General features: G+C 40.4%; 1 protein-coding gene across 1 annotated transcript; it reads right to left on the bottom strand.

The window, feature by feature from the left end:
* Positions 1-49: 49 nt before the first annotated feature.
* On the bottom strand, positions 50-8,003 carry C6H2orf69 (chromosome 6 C2orf69 homolog). Its single transcript, XM_049887755.1, has 2 exons — positions 7,552-8,003; positions 50-2,091 (listed from the first exon to the last, which is right to left on the bottom strand). Exons 1-2 carry the CDS (start codon positions 7,882-7,884, stop codon positions 1,264-1,266), a joined length of 1,161 nt encoding a protein of 386 aa, XP_049743712.1. The 5' UTR covers positions 7,885-8,003; the 3' UTR covers positions 50-1,263.
* Positions 8,004-17,890: the final 9,887 nt, after the last annotated feature.

Below are 17,890 nucleotides of genomic sequence, written 5' to 3'. Positions count from 1 at the left end.
CCTGCTTAGTTATTTCATGACTTGAAAAAGCTAATTACTAATAAACAGTAAAAAAAAAAAAAAGTTACAGCTCACTTTTTATTGTAATCACACAGCTGTGTTTAATGTTGGTTGACATTCATTTAGATCTTGGTTTCTCAAAATGTATTTACCTAGTTCCAGGTGAGAACTATGAAAAAATGGGCAGAAGGAGACCACCCAAATTACGTAGCAGTGTTAAGAAAATTCAGTTTCTGAGCCAAAAGTAAATCATTTGTATCTTCAAACTTTTCCTTGTAACTTTTCTTACAGCAATATAATTTTGCATTTTGGCCAAAGAGAGCTGTTTTCTCTTGGCAGACAAAATCATGCTTCTGGAGAAACACTCATTTAGACCTGTGGACTCCGTCTCCTCAACAGAGCACTAACAAATAGACCATTATATATTTATTTTACCTAAGTTGATCTCTTTGAAAAGACTGATACAATGAAATGATCTAAAATCTGTGCTGTAGTATATTTTTACCCAATGTACATAATTATGCTTAATTTAAATCAATTTTCCAAAATAATTGGTTTTTGGGTCCAAAATTCAAGACACTGTGTAATAAAAAAGTTTTCAATAAAAATTAAGCCACAGTGCTTAAGTGTAATATGCCTTTAAAAACCAACTTTTACACTATTACACATTCTTGGATATTTGGGAACAGATGTATTTCAACTCCAGAGAAAAACACACTTGGTGACAGATTAAAGAGTAAGTTCACGAGTTTACAAAACATAAGAAGTAGGGTATAAAATAGTTACTCCAAAATCATGAAAAACATTAGTGTGCCTTTGTTTTGTCTGAAGAGAAATGGAGTGTTTGCCACTGAAAAGTTTTGAATGCCAAAATAGTTACTGTTATACTCTCACCAAAATGAGTGTAAAACATTAGTTTAAAACATTACTCAAAATCAACTATTCTCAACAATAACAATTTTAGTTCTCTTTTATAAGGACTATATTGTAACTTTTATTTTTAAGGCTCTTATATTTCCTTATTGGATTATCACAAACCACCTTTTTAGATTTCAAAGTAACTATAACATAGTCTAAATTAAAAACCTGCTCATATTCACAATGAAGGAATACTACAATTGCACATTACACTCACATTTTAGGAATGTGTTCTCCCCTCCCCCAAACTGATGCATCTATTGAATTACATCTTGTTATCTGAATTTATAACACTCAAAGTGCTTATGCTCTTCCACTGAACATGTACATTAATATTCTTGGGTCTCAAAATACTTCATGAACCCTGAAGTGATTCTCTATGGAAGGCGCTTCCTTTGCAAAATGAATTTGGCTAGTTACCTGCATACCAAACTCCCCAAGTATCTGAACAAATTTCTTATGCTCCTTTCCAATCCAAGATCTCATTGGATCACGTACTTGGTAAGGTGTCACATGGGTGTGAACAATAATCTCTGTTTGTGCAAATTCTTTCAAGATTTCGGGATAAGTAACCCAAGTATTACTTCCTCCAGAATGACCACCATCCAGCCAGTACATTGTTCTTATGCTTTTGATAAAGGCATCTATGTTCTTGTCTTTCTTGGCTTCTTTCAATTCAAAAAGCAACTGATTCAAAACAACACAACCTTTACTGAATCCAATCAAAGTAAAAGATGCACCATTTAGTGATGGTGGATAAAAACTCATGGCAGACTCATCAGATTTTTCACAGGTCCTCTCTTTTTCTCCCTGGCATCCATTAGTAGTAAGAGAAGAAGTGGATTTACAATTAGATGCTTTGGAATCCTTATTCAAGACATTCACATTCTTCTTTGACAGCTGACTGTTTTGAGTTAAATTAAAAGCATTAACTAATAACATATAAAGGTGCTTAAAAGCTCCAAAGTCAGTATCGTGTTCTGGGGCACCAAACATGTTGCTTTTCACAAAATTGTCATAGCAGCTGAATTTGTGCAAATGCATTCGGGAACACTTTATCACCCAAATGTAACTATTGGGGAACCGGTGGGCTAGAATGTTGGCAATATTTTCTAGACTCCAGTTTTCCCACTGGTAATTCTCAGGATGATGAGTCATAATTTCATGATAATTCTGAAAGGTAGGAAAGATAAGACAAGCATTAATACACATTAACATAAAACCATTTCCACAAAACAGTTTCCTATTTTTATTGTGGAAAAAGTTGGGATATTATAGAGTATTGTCAATATACTAGAAATGAAAACTAAATCTGTCATTAGTTTCTAAGATTTTGAAAAAGTCACGTCTTTAGTTTTTTCCTCAAATTCATCAAGACCCCATAGGGTTTCCAAGGCTATAAATCTCTACATAAGCTGACTGTAACATCTTTCTCCTGAGGAGCCCCTGGTGGTTTCAAACCACCAACCTGGTTAACAGGAGATCCCACTGCACCACCATAGCTCCTTGATTACATTTATATATATGATAAATTTTATTTAGTACACATTTATTTTCTTAACACATTAACAGCAAATATAAATTTGGTTAGTAGACAGATTTTTTGACCAACATGGAATTTAAAAACATTTCCCTATAAAAGCTGCCATTCTGTACCCCTCCCTCTTTGGATATGCCTCTTTGGATTGCTCTAGCAACATGAACACTATGTTTGATTTCAACTTTGGTATTACAAACAATGCTGTAATAAACATTACAGAAAATTTTTGTGTACATCTTTGCACACATGTAATCTGTGATTATATATTTAAATTCCTAGATATGGAAAAACTAGGTCAAGGAATATTCATAATTGGTGATATAGACTAGTATACTGCCATTAAGAGAGGCATGCTTCCTCACCAACAGTGGGTGTAATTTTTCTTTTATCTTTGTTAAACTTCATAGGCACATTTCATAGATTGAAATTTTGTTCATAGCTTATTAGGTATCTGGATTTCCACCTGTGTCTGTTCATATCCTTTGCACTTTTCTATTTGGATCTTTGCCTTTTTCTTAGTTATTTGTATGCATTTTATATCTATCAACAATATCAACTTTTTGTCTATGTCCTACGATATATATGTAAATTTAGTTTTTATTTATAGTGGGTTTTCTTTTTTTAAAAAAGGCAATTCATTCAATCATTTGTTCACTTATCAAAACAATTTAATACCTGCTGATTGAGCACCGGATGGAACAGACTAAATCCGTCTACATAGAGCTCACATTCTATGCAGAGATGCACAATAAACAACTCACAGTGCAACAGAAATATAACATGAGCCACACATAAAATTTTCTGGTAGCCACATTAAAAAAATGAAAACAGATGCAATTAATTTTACTACCATATGTGACTTAGCCCAATAAAAAAATAAAATATTTCCAAATTATTATCATTTATATAGGTAACCAATTTAAGAAATTATTAAAAGGTAATTACACTCTTTTTTTTATAGGTCTTTGAAATTCAGTGTGTGTTTTACACTTACAGCACATCTCAATTTTGATGCTAAATTCTCACCGGAAATACCTGACCTGCATTTAGATTTCATAAAATTTACTGTTGAAAAAGTAGATGGACATATCCAAATTGTTCCAAATACACTTAAAAATTTTCCAAGAACTGAATATCAGTTTTTAAATTTAAATTAACTAAAATTAAATACAATTAAAAATTTAGGGTACCATTAGAAGCTTTGTCTCATCTTGACACTGCTTCAATATTTGGTATTAAATGGATCTGGTTGTCCATGTAATTTAAATCCTCCTAATTACCATTTTTTTTTTTTAATTACCATTACCTTCCTGATGTTCCTTTTGTTGAATGTCTTTTTTTATTCTATAATTGTCTTTTATCATCTGAATTACAGAAAAATTGATGCCATAGTAACTCACATATGTTTCAATAACTCTTTATGTTTTTCTTATTCAACAGTAATGATTCTGGAGGAAGAGAATGATTTTTTTCTTTATAAGAGCCCTGGTGGTACAAAGGTTAACAAGCACTCGACTGCTAACCAAAAGGCTGGTGGTCTGAAACCACCCAGCAGTTTTGCAGGAGAAAAACCTGGCCGTTTGCATCTGTAAAGATCACAGGCTAGGAAACCTTATGGGGCAGTTCTACTCTGTCACATGGGGAAACAGCCTGGCCATTTGCTTCTGTAAAGATCACAGGATAGGAAACCTTACGGGGCGGTTCGACTCTGTCACATGGGATCCCTATGGGTAGGAACTGACGCAATGTCACCCAACAACAGCTGCTTTTCAATTTTCTTGAGTTATCTTTTTAAAACCTCAGGATATAAAATTATACTTTTTTTTTTGAGGTGTAGTTATATACAGTAAAATTCACTAATTTTAAATGTAAAATTTGATGAATTCTGACAAATTTTATAGTTATGTAACCACCTCACAGGCATGTTATAGAACCTCTCTGTGACCCTAAAAAGTTCCTTTGTGCCCCTATTCAGTTAAACCTCTTTTCCTACTCCCAGTCCACGGCAACACGGATCTGCTTTCTTCCACTACAGCCTTTTCTAGAATTCCATTAATTTATAGCCATATAGTATGTAGTCTTTTGTGTCTGGTTTCTTGTACTTTGCACAATGCTTTTGAAATTCACCTGTTGCCTGTATCAGTAATTTCTTCTTTTTGATTGCCAATTTTTGGCTATTACATATCTTTTTAAAAATTCTGCTTTCCTACAGGTTACACAGATGTCCACGCCCTGTGGTGGTATATCCTGGTCATGTATTTTGGGGCTTTCTAAGCTCTGTCTGGCAGCCCTCTTAGGCTAGATCCTACAGTGGTGGGTCTAGCCTCCCTAATTGAGACATCCACTTTATGCTCAAGAAGAATGCCCCTTGCCCCACTTTTGGTAGAAGTACAACTTGAACCCAGTGTAGCTCTCCTCTGCTATAAAAGTACTCCAGCTTGCTTAAATCTTTATCATGAGTGTCTCCAAACTCTAGGAGACATATGTTAAGTTTTTCTAATAATTCTTTGTACCTTGCTCCAGCAGCAGTATGGGGTAGGCCTATTAGTTTTTATATGTTTACAAGCATTGTGTGATGAAGACAGACAAAAACCAAAATTAATAAATAACTAATAAAGTAAGTGAACTGGGTAAAAATAAAGGAGAAAGTTGATAGGAAGCCTGTGTATATGTATGATTATAAATAGGATGGTCAGAAAAGGCCTCATTGAGGTAACTTTTGAGCAAAAGCTTGAAAGAGCTGAAGTAGTGAATCCTACAGGTATCTGGGGGAAGACTGTCCCAGGCAATATGTGCAAAGTTTTTGAGGTGAAGTATGCCGAACATGTTTGAGCAACAGCAAGGCCAGTGTGGCTGGAATAGAGCAACACAGAAAAAGGAGACAAAGAGTAGTAACGGTAGAAAAAAGCAGAGACAGTGAAGGGCCTTGGAGCCATCAAAAGGACTCTGGCTTTTACTCTGAGTGACGTGGGAAGCCACTGGTAAGTTTTGAACAGAGGTGTGGCATGACTTGACTTACATTTTAAAATGATTATTCTAATCAGTTCTAGAAACATTTAAAAGATAAAACCACTGAATCTGTTAATGGATTGGATATGATATGTAAAAGAGAGGAGTGAAGGATGACTTTAGATTTCTAAGTTGAACAACTAAAAAAGTAGTTTCCATTAGCTTAGATGGAGATTGTAGAAAAAGCAGGTTTAGGAATAAAGATCAGGAGATTGTAGGCTTGAGATGTCTATTAAGTGTCCAAAAGGAAATAGTGTGCATGAAATTGCTGAGTCTAAAGTTCAGGGAAGATGTCCAAGCTAGATAAACAAATGTAGAGAGAGTGTCAGGGTACAGGTAGTACGTAAGTCACAAGACTTAAAGAGATCACTAACAGAGTGAATGCAGATAGTGGAAAAGTCCAAGACTAAGCAAGCGGGTACTCCAACAATTTAAAAACTCATCAGGAGGATAAGAAAGGGCTGTACTTCACTGAGTATTCACAGTACTGACATCCTATAAATTATTATTCCAATTTTATAGCTGAGGTAATTGCAACAAAGAGATTTAACAATTGGCCAGAGATTTCATAACTAAAAACTGCAGAATCAGGGTCCAAAGCTAGGCAATCTGCCATTAAAGTCTATACTTTGATGCATTATCCTCTATTTATTCTCTAAAAGATCTTCAGTTTTTAGAGCACTTATACTCTGCATAAATCAACAGTGTATCATTGTCCAAAAAGCTAATGGAATCCCAGGCTGCATAAAAGATGGATGACATTGAAAGGAAGGGAAGTCATACTCCAGATGTACTTAATAGTATTTGTTGGACCTCATCTCAAGACTTGAACTGTGTCTGGCTGGCACACTTCAAAAACACTTACTAGGTGCTCAGTGAACGTTAGTTATCGTTACTGTCATCATCATCACCATCGTTATAGGCATGTGCACAGTAGCTGATCCACAAATCTCCAGAAGTCATTGTCAGTGATACCACATGCTATTTTCTCAAATCTGAGCAAGTAAATTAAGTTTGTTCTCTTAAATCTAAATACTATTTTCTTCATAGTTTTTATTAGCAGTCATTGAGACCAGTCAATTATTTTCAGGGCAGAAAAACTACTACGTGTATCTTAATCATTATTTGGCTCAGGGCACACAGTTTTTAAGTTTATCTTTTTAAACCATCAATTTTAAAAAATAATATTATTTTATGGTACAAGAAATATATCTAGCCACATTCTTGCTTTGCCTGTCTAGACCAGCACTTCCAGTAGAACTTTCTATGATGATGGAAATGTTCTGTATTTGCACTGTTCAATACAGTATCCACAATAGCTACTGAGCATTTGCAATGTGGCTAGTACATCTGAGGATCAGAATTAATTTTTTTTTAAATTTTAATTGAATAGCCAGACACAGCAAATGGCTACTTTATTAGGCAATGCAGCTCTAGATTATGATCCAGCTTCCAGGAAAAAATAACCACGGATATATTGCCTGCAGCTATAAAATTAATAATAAAAAACCCACAGTCACACACGAAACCAAAAGTACAGAATTTAGGTGAGCATAAAAAGATTGATATGCATAACAACTACTGTCCCTTTTCTTTCTCCTTCGTTTTTTTAGGGTTAATGAGTGTCATACTCTTGCAGTGTGTGTTTGGTTTCTTTGTTTTTTAATTACTACAGCATTTTCTGAACACTAAGTGCCAAATTAATTTAAAAGCAATGTCTCTGTCCCCTGCGCCAACACACACAGAGACCTCTGAGACACCAAGTTATCGAATGAATATACATTATGCGTTCCCATTTCTTCTACGTCTCAAATTCCACCGCCTGGAAGCCTGGACCGACAGCTATCTCTTTCGAGGCAGAAACCCATCCAGAACATCTTCCCCCTAGGGCTCCATGAGGGAGAGGGCCAGGGGTGGGGAAGGGGCGGTTTCGGATTTCCCGGAGTGACGAAAGGCGCTCCGGGAGTGCATGTGTGGGTGTGTTCAGCGACGCAAGGAAGCCGGCACCAGCCCTGAGGTAATGATCTGGGGAAAGCGCTAATGTACAAGGGGAGGGCCAGGTGCCGAGGCAGGCCCCAGATTACCTGCACATCCCCCGGGAAATACAGGACATGATGCTGGGGCGGCGGTTGCGGCTTTTCCTTCGCACAGTCGCCGGGGAGATCCTGCAGCTCCTGTCCCTCCCGCGCCGCCGCCAGCAGGAGCAACTCGTTGCCGCGCTGCGGGTCGGCTCCCGGAACCGTGGACAGCTGCAGGCACGGCAGGCGGCGCCCCTCGGCCGAGGAGGAGCATCGCGCGCCACTGCTGCCGCCCAGGTTCATGGTTCCGGCCCGAGAGCTGGCAGCGGCACCTCCGGTTACGAGCTGCGGCAGCAGGAGCAGCAGCGGCGGCGACCACGGGAGCCTGAACCCCCACATAGATCGCCGCCCGAAAGGGATTGCTGGGGGTCCTGAGGGAGGAGCTTCGGCAACCCGCTCAACGGTCGGCGGCGGCGGCCCGGACCGGAGCCGGCGCGGGGCGACGGTGGCGTCATAGGCCGACGTCCGCGCGCAGCGTGCGTAAGGGGAGGAGGGATGTGCGCAAAAACAGGCTGGGTTTCCCGAAGGGAAAGGTGGGGAGGCGTGGCCCGAGGAAGGCCGTTTGTGATTGGTGGGTTCTGCAGCGGCGGGGAAGTTTGAACGGAAGTCTGGGAAAGATCCCTGGAGAGCAAAGGAAGAACGCAAGGGGGTAGGAGGAGCGAGTGGGGGGGGGGGCGGGGGGGGGGCGTAACAGTTTTGGTGCATGGGCAGTAGTTTTGGTGCATGGGCAGTAGTTTTGGTGCATGGGCAACAGTTTTGGTGCATGCGCAGCAGGAGGTGCGTCCCTAAAGTCGCTGTCAGGTAATCTGATGTAGAGTTTTGAGTATACGATGCTCCCATTTGGATAGATCACCTTTCAGGTTAGGTTTTTCTAGTCCTTCAAGCCTTAAAATGGAGAAAGTTCCAAAGATATAAGGAGAATAATTCTCTCCTGTATAGAAATCTGTGGGAAGTCTACATGCCCTAGGTGAAGGGAATCTCTCTTGTCTTATGCCCTCTAGTTCCCTGAGTAGCGTTAGTTAGATATATGAAGATTTCTAGATTCAGAAATCAGAAATTATAGATTCTATTTTTTTATTCAGAATCTAATATAGAAGTTTGGAAGAAGCCCTGGTTGCGCAGTTGTTGAAGTGCTTGGTTGCTAACCAAGAGGTCGGCAGTTCCAAACCCAGCAGCCGCTTTGCAGGGAGAAAGATACGGCAGTCTGCTTCTGTGAAAATGTACAGCCTTGGATATCCTATGGGGCAGTTCTACCATTGGGTCGCTATGAATTGGAATTGACTTGACAGCAGTGGGTTTGGTTTAGAAAGTAGATTGCCTAGAGCTGGGAAGGAGGAGGAATTGGGGGAAAATGAGGAGTGATTGCTAATGGGTATGAGGTTTCTTTCTGGGTGATGAAAATGTTCTAAAATTGATTGTGATGATGTTTGCACAACTTTGAATATTTTAAAAACCATGGCATTGTATACTTTAAATGGGTAAGATGCATGGTATGTGAATTACATCCCAATAAAGCTATTTAAAAAACAAAAAAAAATTATTGAGAGATGATCATATGCCAGTCAATTTGCTTGACTCTAGGAATACAGAAATAAGTCACTCAAAGTTTTTTCCTCAATGAACTTACAATCCAAAGCAGTGATTCTCTAACTGCTTTTAAGAATCACCTGTGGTTCTCTACCTTTTAGCACGCCTTATAATTTTTTGTTGAAAGCTGGACATGATGTATTGGGTAGAAGGAGCTGAGGTTCTTTCATTTGTAATCCCATGTAAAGCCCTGTTGATGATGTAGTGTTAAGGTATGAGGGGAGAGGAAGCACTCCGTAACCCTATGATTAAGCGTCTACCTTTTAGTGAACCTGTGCCCTTGGGTTGCCATGAATCGGAATTGACTCGAGAGCAATGAGTTTGGTTTGGGCTTTTGTTTTTGTTTTGGTAACCCTGGACCATTACCTTCAAAAGTACTCAGCTATTTTTTCACACTTAAGTGAAACAGGGAGATGAGAGGGGACTGGAGTTGGGTAATTCCCTTTCTCCACATGTTAACCCCCCAAAAAAAACCATTGCCATCGAGTTGATTCTGACTCATAGTGACCCTATGGGACTGAGTAGAACTGCCCCATAGGGTTCCCAAGGAGCAGCTAGTGGATTCAAACTGCTGACCTTTTGGTTAGCAGCTGACCTCTTAACCACTGCTCCACCAAGGCTCCTTCCCACATCTGTTAGGTTCTGATAAAACCCACATTGGTGAGGCACTTGTAAAGTAGTTTCCCTTGAGAGCAGCCCAGTGTTAAGCAGAAAACCAAAACCAAACCCTTCGCCAAGTCCATTATGACTCAGTGCTCCATAAGGCCTCAAGACTGTAATCTTGGATATATATCCAATTATATATTGGATTATATATTGCTGCATAACGAATTACCCCAAAACTTTATTGGCTTAAAACAAACAAACATTTATTATCTAATAATTTCTGTAGGTCAAGAATTCAGGAGTAACTTGGCATGGTGGTTCTGGCTCAGGGTCTCTTATGAGGTCAGGATGTCAGAAAGGGCTGCAGTCATCTGAAAGCTTGACTGGGGTTGGAGGATAAGCTTCCAACATGGCTCACTCACCTACTTCTTGGCAGGAAACCTCTCACTAGCTGTTAGCAAGAGGCCTCAGTCCCTTGCCTTGTGGGCCTTTCCTCATGACATGGAAGTTAACTTTCTCCACAGTGAAAGGGTGAAGAAGCTTCAGTGCCCTTTATTACCTAGTGTCCACAATTGCTTTTTTCCTGGTTTTTTTTTTTCCTCTTTGTTGAAAGCTAGTCACAAAATCCTGCCCACACTCAAGGGGATGAGAGTCAGGCTTTATCCCTTGGAGGGAGGAGTATCAAAAACCTTGCTGATGTATTTTAACATAGTCATACCCAGGCTCCACTCCAGGTACATCAGAATTCAGAGATCTTTGAACTTAAGCACAAGGGCAAGCAAGCTAAGACTTGATTATTGTATAATACTTTAACCCTAATCCTTATCCTAAGAGAATGGGGAGCCAATGAAGAATTTTTGTAGGGAAACTTATGGTCAGGTATGCACTTTAGAGATATCACTGTTATAGCAGTATGGAGAAGAAATTGGAGGGGGCAGGAATGGAGACAGGGAGATCAGTTGGACAGCTGTTCCAGTATTCCATGTACAGTGAAAACTAGAACTCGATGAGACTACCTTGTTTTTTCAGTCCTCACAAGTTTTTCACCTTTGACAGGGCACAGTCTTACCACTTTACTATCACTCTCTGTTAGTGGAAAACATTTGCATTTTCCTTCTGTGACAAGTTTCTGTCTTACACACATTCTGGCTTTTGCACATTTTACTGTATATCTGTTATCTATTGTCACAATAATGCTGTATAACAAACCAACTTAAAATTCAGCAACTTAAAACAACAAGTATTTATTATTGCTTTTGAGTCTACCGGTTAGCTGGGACAGCGTCAGCTGATCTCTGTAGTCAGCTGGAGGAATGAATAGGGTTTGGCTTGTCAGTTATGACCTCACTTGTGTCTGGTGATTGGCTGACTACTGGCAGGGGTAGCAGGAGACACTAGGCTATGTTTCTCTCATCATCCAGCATGATAGTCTGGGCTTGTTGTCATGGTGGCAGGAGCAAGATTCTAAGAGAGTGAGATTCAACATGAGGCCTAGGTTTGGGATTTACACATTATTACTTCTGCCACATTTATTAGCCAAAAACCAAGAAACCAAACCCAGTGTCGTTGAGTCAATTTCAACTCATAGCGACCCTATAGGACAGGGTAGAACTGCCCCATAGAGTTTCCAAGGAGCACCTGGCAGATTCCAACTGCCGACCCTTTGGTTAGCAGCCAGAGCACTTAACCACTATGCCACCAGGGTTTCCTTATTAGCCAAAGCAAGTAATAAGACCAGCTTGGATTCAAGGGTTGGGAAATAGATTCCACCTCCTAACTGGGGAAACTACAAAGTCATATTGCAAAGGACATATAGAGAGAGGTGAAGAATTGCAGCCATTTTTACAACTTACCACAGTCCATCCTCTGGCCACAATTACTCACATCCCTCCCCACATGCAAAATACACTCACGCCCATTCCAAGACACCCTAATTCTCTTCCAATCATGGTTTAATACTTCAGGTTCAGGATCTTATGATCTACATCAGGTGCAGATGTGGCTCTTCTTGATCTGCAATCTATAAAGTAAAAAGACAAGTAACCTATCTCTCCTATGCTCAGTAGTCAATGGTGGAATAAGGACAGGAAAATCTCATTAACACTCATTCAAAAAAGGAAGAAAGGATAGTGTAATGCAGTCATTGCATAGCAATTCTGAAATTCGTCTATGAATGTATTGCCAGATCCTTCTATTCTAGGTCAGGCCATATTCCTTGACTGGGGCCCAATTCTGCTTCCTGGGAGTGGCTCCCGAGTTCATTGTGTGTTCTGTGACTTTTAGTTCTGGTTTCTGAACAATACACTCAGAGACGCCCTTCCTTCTTTATCACCCTTTGGCTATTCATCTGGAGAAGTTGTTTATGTTGACAGCTAAGCATTTTCTTAGACTGCTTTTTGGAGTTTGGGCTCCAGAGGTCTTTTTGTACATTTCAGTAGTCTCAGTCCTTTTTAGTCCACACTAACAGTCCTTTTAGCATGGATTGAAAAGAGCTGAGACTATTCAAAAATACAAAAAGACCTCTGGACACACACAGAGTCACCATGAGTTGGAACTGACTGTACAGCAACTGTGTTTTTTTTTTTTTTTAAACAGTTCTTTTATCTATACAATTTACTTAAAAACTTTGTTTCCCATGTATCTAGTTATATAATGCTCCTGAAGTCATGCATCGTAATTGTTTTCAAGGCATGTCTTTCTACATATAGACTTACTTGTACTTTGGGAAAAGAATTCTCTGAGAGCGTGCTCTGAAAATTCCTAAAAACCCTTTTGTCTAATAGTTATTACCTTAATTCTTTCAGAGATCTAATTGAAGGGTCTTACATTTACACCCTTGATCTTATTTTTACCCCAGGGCTATATTTTACTTGGAGAAATTTTTTTATTTTTCAACCATACAAGTCCTGGGCCCTCTATATTCCCTCTATATTACACTGTATTCCCACTAAATTTTGCTTAAAAACTGACCAGCTTTTTTTTCTTTAGCTCGTTTTTTTCTTTATATATTTTATACACAGCTACCAGCAAATCAGCTGATATTTTCAACATTCTATCTGGAGAACTCTGTGCCCAAATACAAAATAGTCATTAGATGCTTCTGGGAAGATGAAGCAGCTAAACTTTTCCCTATTTCTCCTGCTAAGTACAACTAAAAACCCTGGACATTATCTAACCAAAACCAAAATCAAACCGAGTGCTGTCGAGTCGATTCCAACTCATAGCGACCCTATAGGACAAAGTAGAACTGCCCCATAGAGTTTCCAAGGAGTGCCTAGCGGAGTTGAACTGCCGACCCTTTGTGGACATTATCTATAAAACAAAAATAAGATGACTTTGAGAGAAGAAGTGGAGAGAAGCAGGAAGACCATTTATGGACCTGGGAAAACTCAAGGAACAACACAGTGGTAAGTATCCTGGGCTTTCTGTTTGCCTCATATATTGCAGATTTGTTGCTGAAGGAACCAGCAACTTGATGATGCCAGTGGATGCATACAATAAAAGCCCCAAGAAAAACCTGCTGTATCTAGGTAAAAGACGAGGAAAAGCATAGCCTTACAAATAAGAAAATTTTTAGGAAATAACTGATCTATTCCACCCACACACTACAGAAAAAGCTGTGACCCACCCACACCAGGAAAGATCAAGTGGAGAGCCCAGACTTCCCTCCTCATGAGGTTCTAACAAGGCACCCAAACACCCCCATCAGGGTGGTGTCAGAGAATGCCAAGTAAAGAGCCTGAGTTTTTAATCCCCATATTTCAGTAATGAGCCTTTCCTCTCTCAGAGGACACCACATGGGGAGGTATGCCCCAGTCCCCGCTGAGGAGGCCTAGTAGAAAGTCAGGACTTTCGCCATTAAAAAACGTAGTGGTAAAGAGGCCACCGCCAGTGTAGTGTAATTAGAGAACATGTGGGGAGCCAGATCTCCCACCTTCACCCATCAGTAACGAGGAGTCCCTGTGTCCCATTTGGTGTCAAGGGAGGCTGAGTGGGGAAACTGGGCTTCTACATCTGGCAGTAACAAGTTGGTACCTCCTCTTCACAGCTAGAGTAGTATCAGAAAAAGCCAGTTAAAACCAAATAAGATCTAGAGTGTTACAACATAATTTGAAAATTTACAGGTTCCAATAAAAAATCACTTGTTATACCAAGAACCAGGAAGATCTCTCTGAATGATAAAAAGGCAATCAATATAAATGCCAACAATGACAAGTCAGAGATGTTAGAATTATAAAAACTGACAATGATTTTAAAGCAGCCATGATAAAAATGCTTCAACGAGCAACTACAAACACACTAAAACAAATTAAAAATTGGAAGTCTCAGTAAATAAATGGAAGATATAAAGAAGAACCAAATGAAAACTCTATAATTTAAAAATACAGTAAACTAACGCATTGCAATGAATTACCTAATATGGCCCTTCTATCCATAGTCTTGTGACTCCCACATGGTGATTGAGTGGGACCATGCGAATAAGGTATATGCAATCCTAACAAGGAGATTCGTCAGTTTTGCCATCCCGTTAGGCTTAAAATGAGCCATCCCAGAGACGGGAAGGAAAAATCTCACTACCACCAAGAAAGGAGAGCTAGGAATGGAGCAAGTCCTTTGGACCCCAGGATCCCTGCTCTGAGAAGCTCCTGGAACCAGGAGACTGAGAGAAAGCTGTAACACCATAGGCGGTGAGAAGCAGTGGCAGAGAAACGGTAGCAGCAGAGGCAGGAGACTGGCAGGATACCAGCAGGAGACAGTGGGGTGGGCTTCCCTGCCCAAGGAGTGAGAATGCTGAGTGCCTTCAGGCAGGAGGCTTCCTGGCAAGTAGGGTGTCTCTGGGCACTTGGTGGAACTAGGTTTGCCAACCCATGAAGCTAGAGCTGAGTACCTTCAGGCCAAGGTTTACCGACAGAGTGGGGTACCTCAGGGCACTTATCAGCAGAGCTAAAAGAGCTTTGTAACATTTGCCTGAGCATGGCAGAGGGGCTGAGGGGCCAAAGGCCAAGAAGAGACTTGCCTGCAGGCACAGCTGAGAAGAGGCTGTCTTGATCGAAGAATGTATCTTGAGTGTTCCTGAACCTGGATTATAACCTGTTACTTCCCTAATAAACTCCATAATTGTGAGTATTGTTTGTGAGGTCTGTGTGGCCATTGCAATGAATTATCAATCTCAGCAGAGAAGTAGAGAGTGCTGTGGGAGGAACAGTTGGTGTCAGAGCTGGTAAAAAGGTTGGAGGGTAGAGGCATAACTGACCTCCACCTCATAGGAATCAGCCTTGGGCTATTGATCTTGATTCTCCTTCCCCCTTGTGAAATTAGAGGAGGAGGTCAGGTGCCCCTGACACGCCATTTTTACAGCTAAATAAAAAACTTAGCAAATGAGCTCAAAGGCAGAATGGAGAGAACAGAGAAAGAATCAATGAACTGGAAGAGAGAAATTATCCAATCTGAACAACACAGAGAAAAAAATGAACAGAACCTTAGTGACCTGTGAGAGTATAATGAAAGATCTGATATTCATGTCATTGGAATTCCAGGAGAAGAAGAGAAAAACAGCAGGGCTGAAAAAGTACTCAAATAATGGCTGAAAAGGTCCCAAATTTGGCAGAAGACATTGTGAAATGGTAGTAGTAGCCTCAGAACCTGTCTAACTTCAGGGGGATAATGAAAATCAAGATCAACCCAAGACTGAGCCATATGAGGTGAAGGTCAGACATACCTCCAATCTCCAATCTTTTCTTATTTACCAATTCTGTCACATCAGTCATCCCTCCCACGGCACTCTCTACTTCTCTTCTGGGTTTGATAATCTGTTGCAATGATCACACAGTGCTCTCAGACCATATTTACAGTTAGGTTTGATCAGGATCAACAGGCTACAACTCAGGATCAGGATTGGGGAAGCATGTAGGCAAAGACTGGAATGCACCCCTGAAGAACAGAGCACATCTATCCTTTTTTTCAGTGCAGGAGAGCTGTCTCAGCTCCTCTCATTGTGCAAGCAAGCAGGTCTTTCTCTGCCATGCACGCCCCCTCTCAGGCATGCAGGCCTCCTCTCAGCCCCCTTAGTACAGGCTTTCTTTCAGCCCCCTCAGGACAGGCTTCTCTGCCTTCAGCCTCCCTGCTGTCATCCTCTCCACTGTTAACTTCCCCGGCTCGTAGCCAGTGTAGCAGTTTTGTTCAGCTCTCTTAGCCGCAGTCCTAGCAGCAGGTTTCTTTTGTCACCACCGGCTCTGCTGCAGTGCCCCTTCTGAGCCTTTTGCTTTTGGCTCTGCCACAAGGCCCTTTCCAAGGCTTTTGCTGTCTTCAGTGTTACAGCCCTTGACCTGTGTTACAGCTCTTTTAGGAAGTTCCTTGCCTCTTCCCTCTCTGCTTCTTCTCTCTTCTTGCCTTTCTTGCCTTCTTTCATTTCTGCTTCTTTCATCCTTTTTTTCTGTCTGCAAATCTCTGTGGGGCCGGCTACATATATAAACAAACTTCTGGTCAATTTCTAGGCATGGCCCTCCTGCCATGGCCATGAACTGACCAGTTCCTTCTTGGTAGGCCACAGACACTTTATTTGCATAGTAATTTATAGTCACTTCATTTGCATAAGTATATTGACCAATTCTTTCAAGGTACGCAAAGTAGACCAGTCACAGGGCATGCTGCAGCCCTGGGCCAGACAAAAAGTATCAAACCGCAAGATGATTTCAGCTCACCTAGGAAATCTCGATCAACCTGGACAAAAGTAACAAGCCGTCTGTGGTAGAAAGTTAGGGCAAAGGTAACTCCTAAGGGCTTAGGGAAAAAAATCTCTCAAGCTGTTTCCCTTTCCAAGTCAAAAGGCCACATAAAAGAACTCATTTAACCACAGACATCAACCCACAGATTTAAGAAGTTGACCAAACCTCAAATAGGATAAACCCAAAGAAATACATGGTGTTGTTAGGTGGTGTTAAATCGGTTTCTCCTAATAGCAACCCTATGTACAACAGAATGAAACACTGCCCAGGTTTTTGGGCACATCATAATTAAACTTGTGAAAACTAAACGCAAAGAAGAAATCTTGAAAGAAGCTGGAAAAAACTGACACTTTCCCTATAGGGAAAAAAAAATTTAAATAAACAGAGACTTCTCATCAGAAACAATGGAAGCCAGAAGAAAGTGGTACAATATTTTTCAAGCACTGAAAGAAAAGAACTGTCAATCCGGAATCTGATACCTACTGAAAATATTCTTCAGGAATGAAGGGGAAATCAAGCCATTTTCAGAAGAAAGAAAACTAAGAGAATTTGTCACTTTGTCACCAGCAGATCAACCCTAAAAGAATGGCTAAAGGAATTTCTATAAACAAAAGGGAAACAGTAAAGAAGGACCTTTGGGATATCAGGGAGAAAGAAAAACACAATAAGCAAAAATATGGGTAAATACAATACTCCTTCCTTCTCCTCTTAAGTTTTCTAAATTAATTGACTGTTGAGGCAAACCCCCATGCATCTGTCAGTTTGTCATACTGTGGGGTCTTGCATGTTGCTGTGATGCTGGAAGCTATGCCACCAGTATTCAAATACCAGCAGTGTCACCCATGGAGGACAGGTTTCAGCTGAGCTTCCAGACTAAGACAGACTGGGAAGAAGGACCCAGAAGTCTATTTCTGAAAAGAATTACCCAGTGAAAACGTTATGAATAGGGGCAGGACATTGTCTGATATAATGCTAGAAGATGAGCCCCCCAGGTTGGAAGGCACTCAAACATGACTGGGGAAGAGCTGCTTCCTCAAAGTAGGGTCGACCTAATGACGTGGACGGAATAGAGCTTTCAGGACCTTCATTTGCTGATGTGGCATGACTCAAAATGAGAAGGAACAGCTACAAACATCTGTTAATAATCTTAACTTGGAATGTACAAAGTATGAATCTAGGAAAATTGGAAATCATCAAAAATGAATTGGAACACATAAACATTGATATCTTAGGCGTTAGCGAGCTGAAATGGACTGGTATTGGCTGTTTTGAATCAGACAATCATATAGTCTATTATTGCTAAGAATGACAACTTGAAGAGGAATGGTGTTGCATTCATTGTCAGAAAGAACATTTCAAGATCTATCCTGAAGTACAATGCTGTCAGTGATAGGATAATATCTACACACCTACAAGGAAGACCAGTT

This window comes from Elephas maximus, chromosome 6, assembly GCF_024166365.1.
Source record: "Elephas maximus indicus isolate mEleMax1 chromosome 6, mEleMax1 primary haplotype, whole genome shotgun sequence".
In the NCBI taxonomy this organism is placed as follows: domain Eukaryota; kingdom Metazoa; phylum Chordata; class Mammalia; order Proboscidea; family Elephantidae; genus Elephas; species Elephas maximus.
The sequence above is the reverse complement of the archived record's forward strand: the minus strand, read 5'-3'. Positions and strand labels throughout refer to the sequence as shown.

Bases quoted from the DNA above. Each gene is read 5' to 3' on its own strand.
- C6H2orf69 (XM_049887755.1), bottom strand. From the start codon at position 7,884: ATGTGGGGGTTCAGGCTCCCGTGGTCGCCGCCGCTGCTGCTCCTGCTG. The intron at 2,092-7,551 runs GTAATCTGGGGC...CCTACCTTTCAG, and splicing joins ATTTCCCGGGGGATGTGCAG to AATTATCATGAAATTATGAC.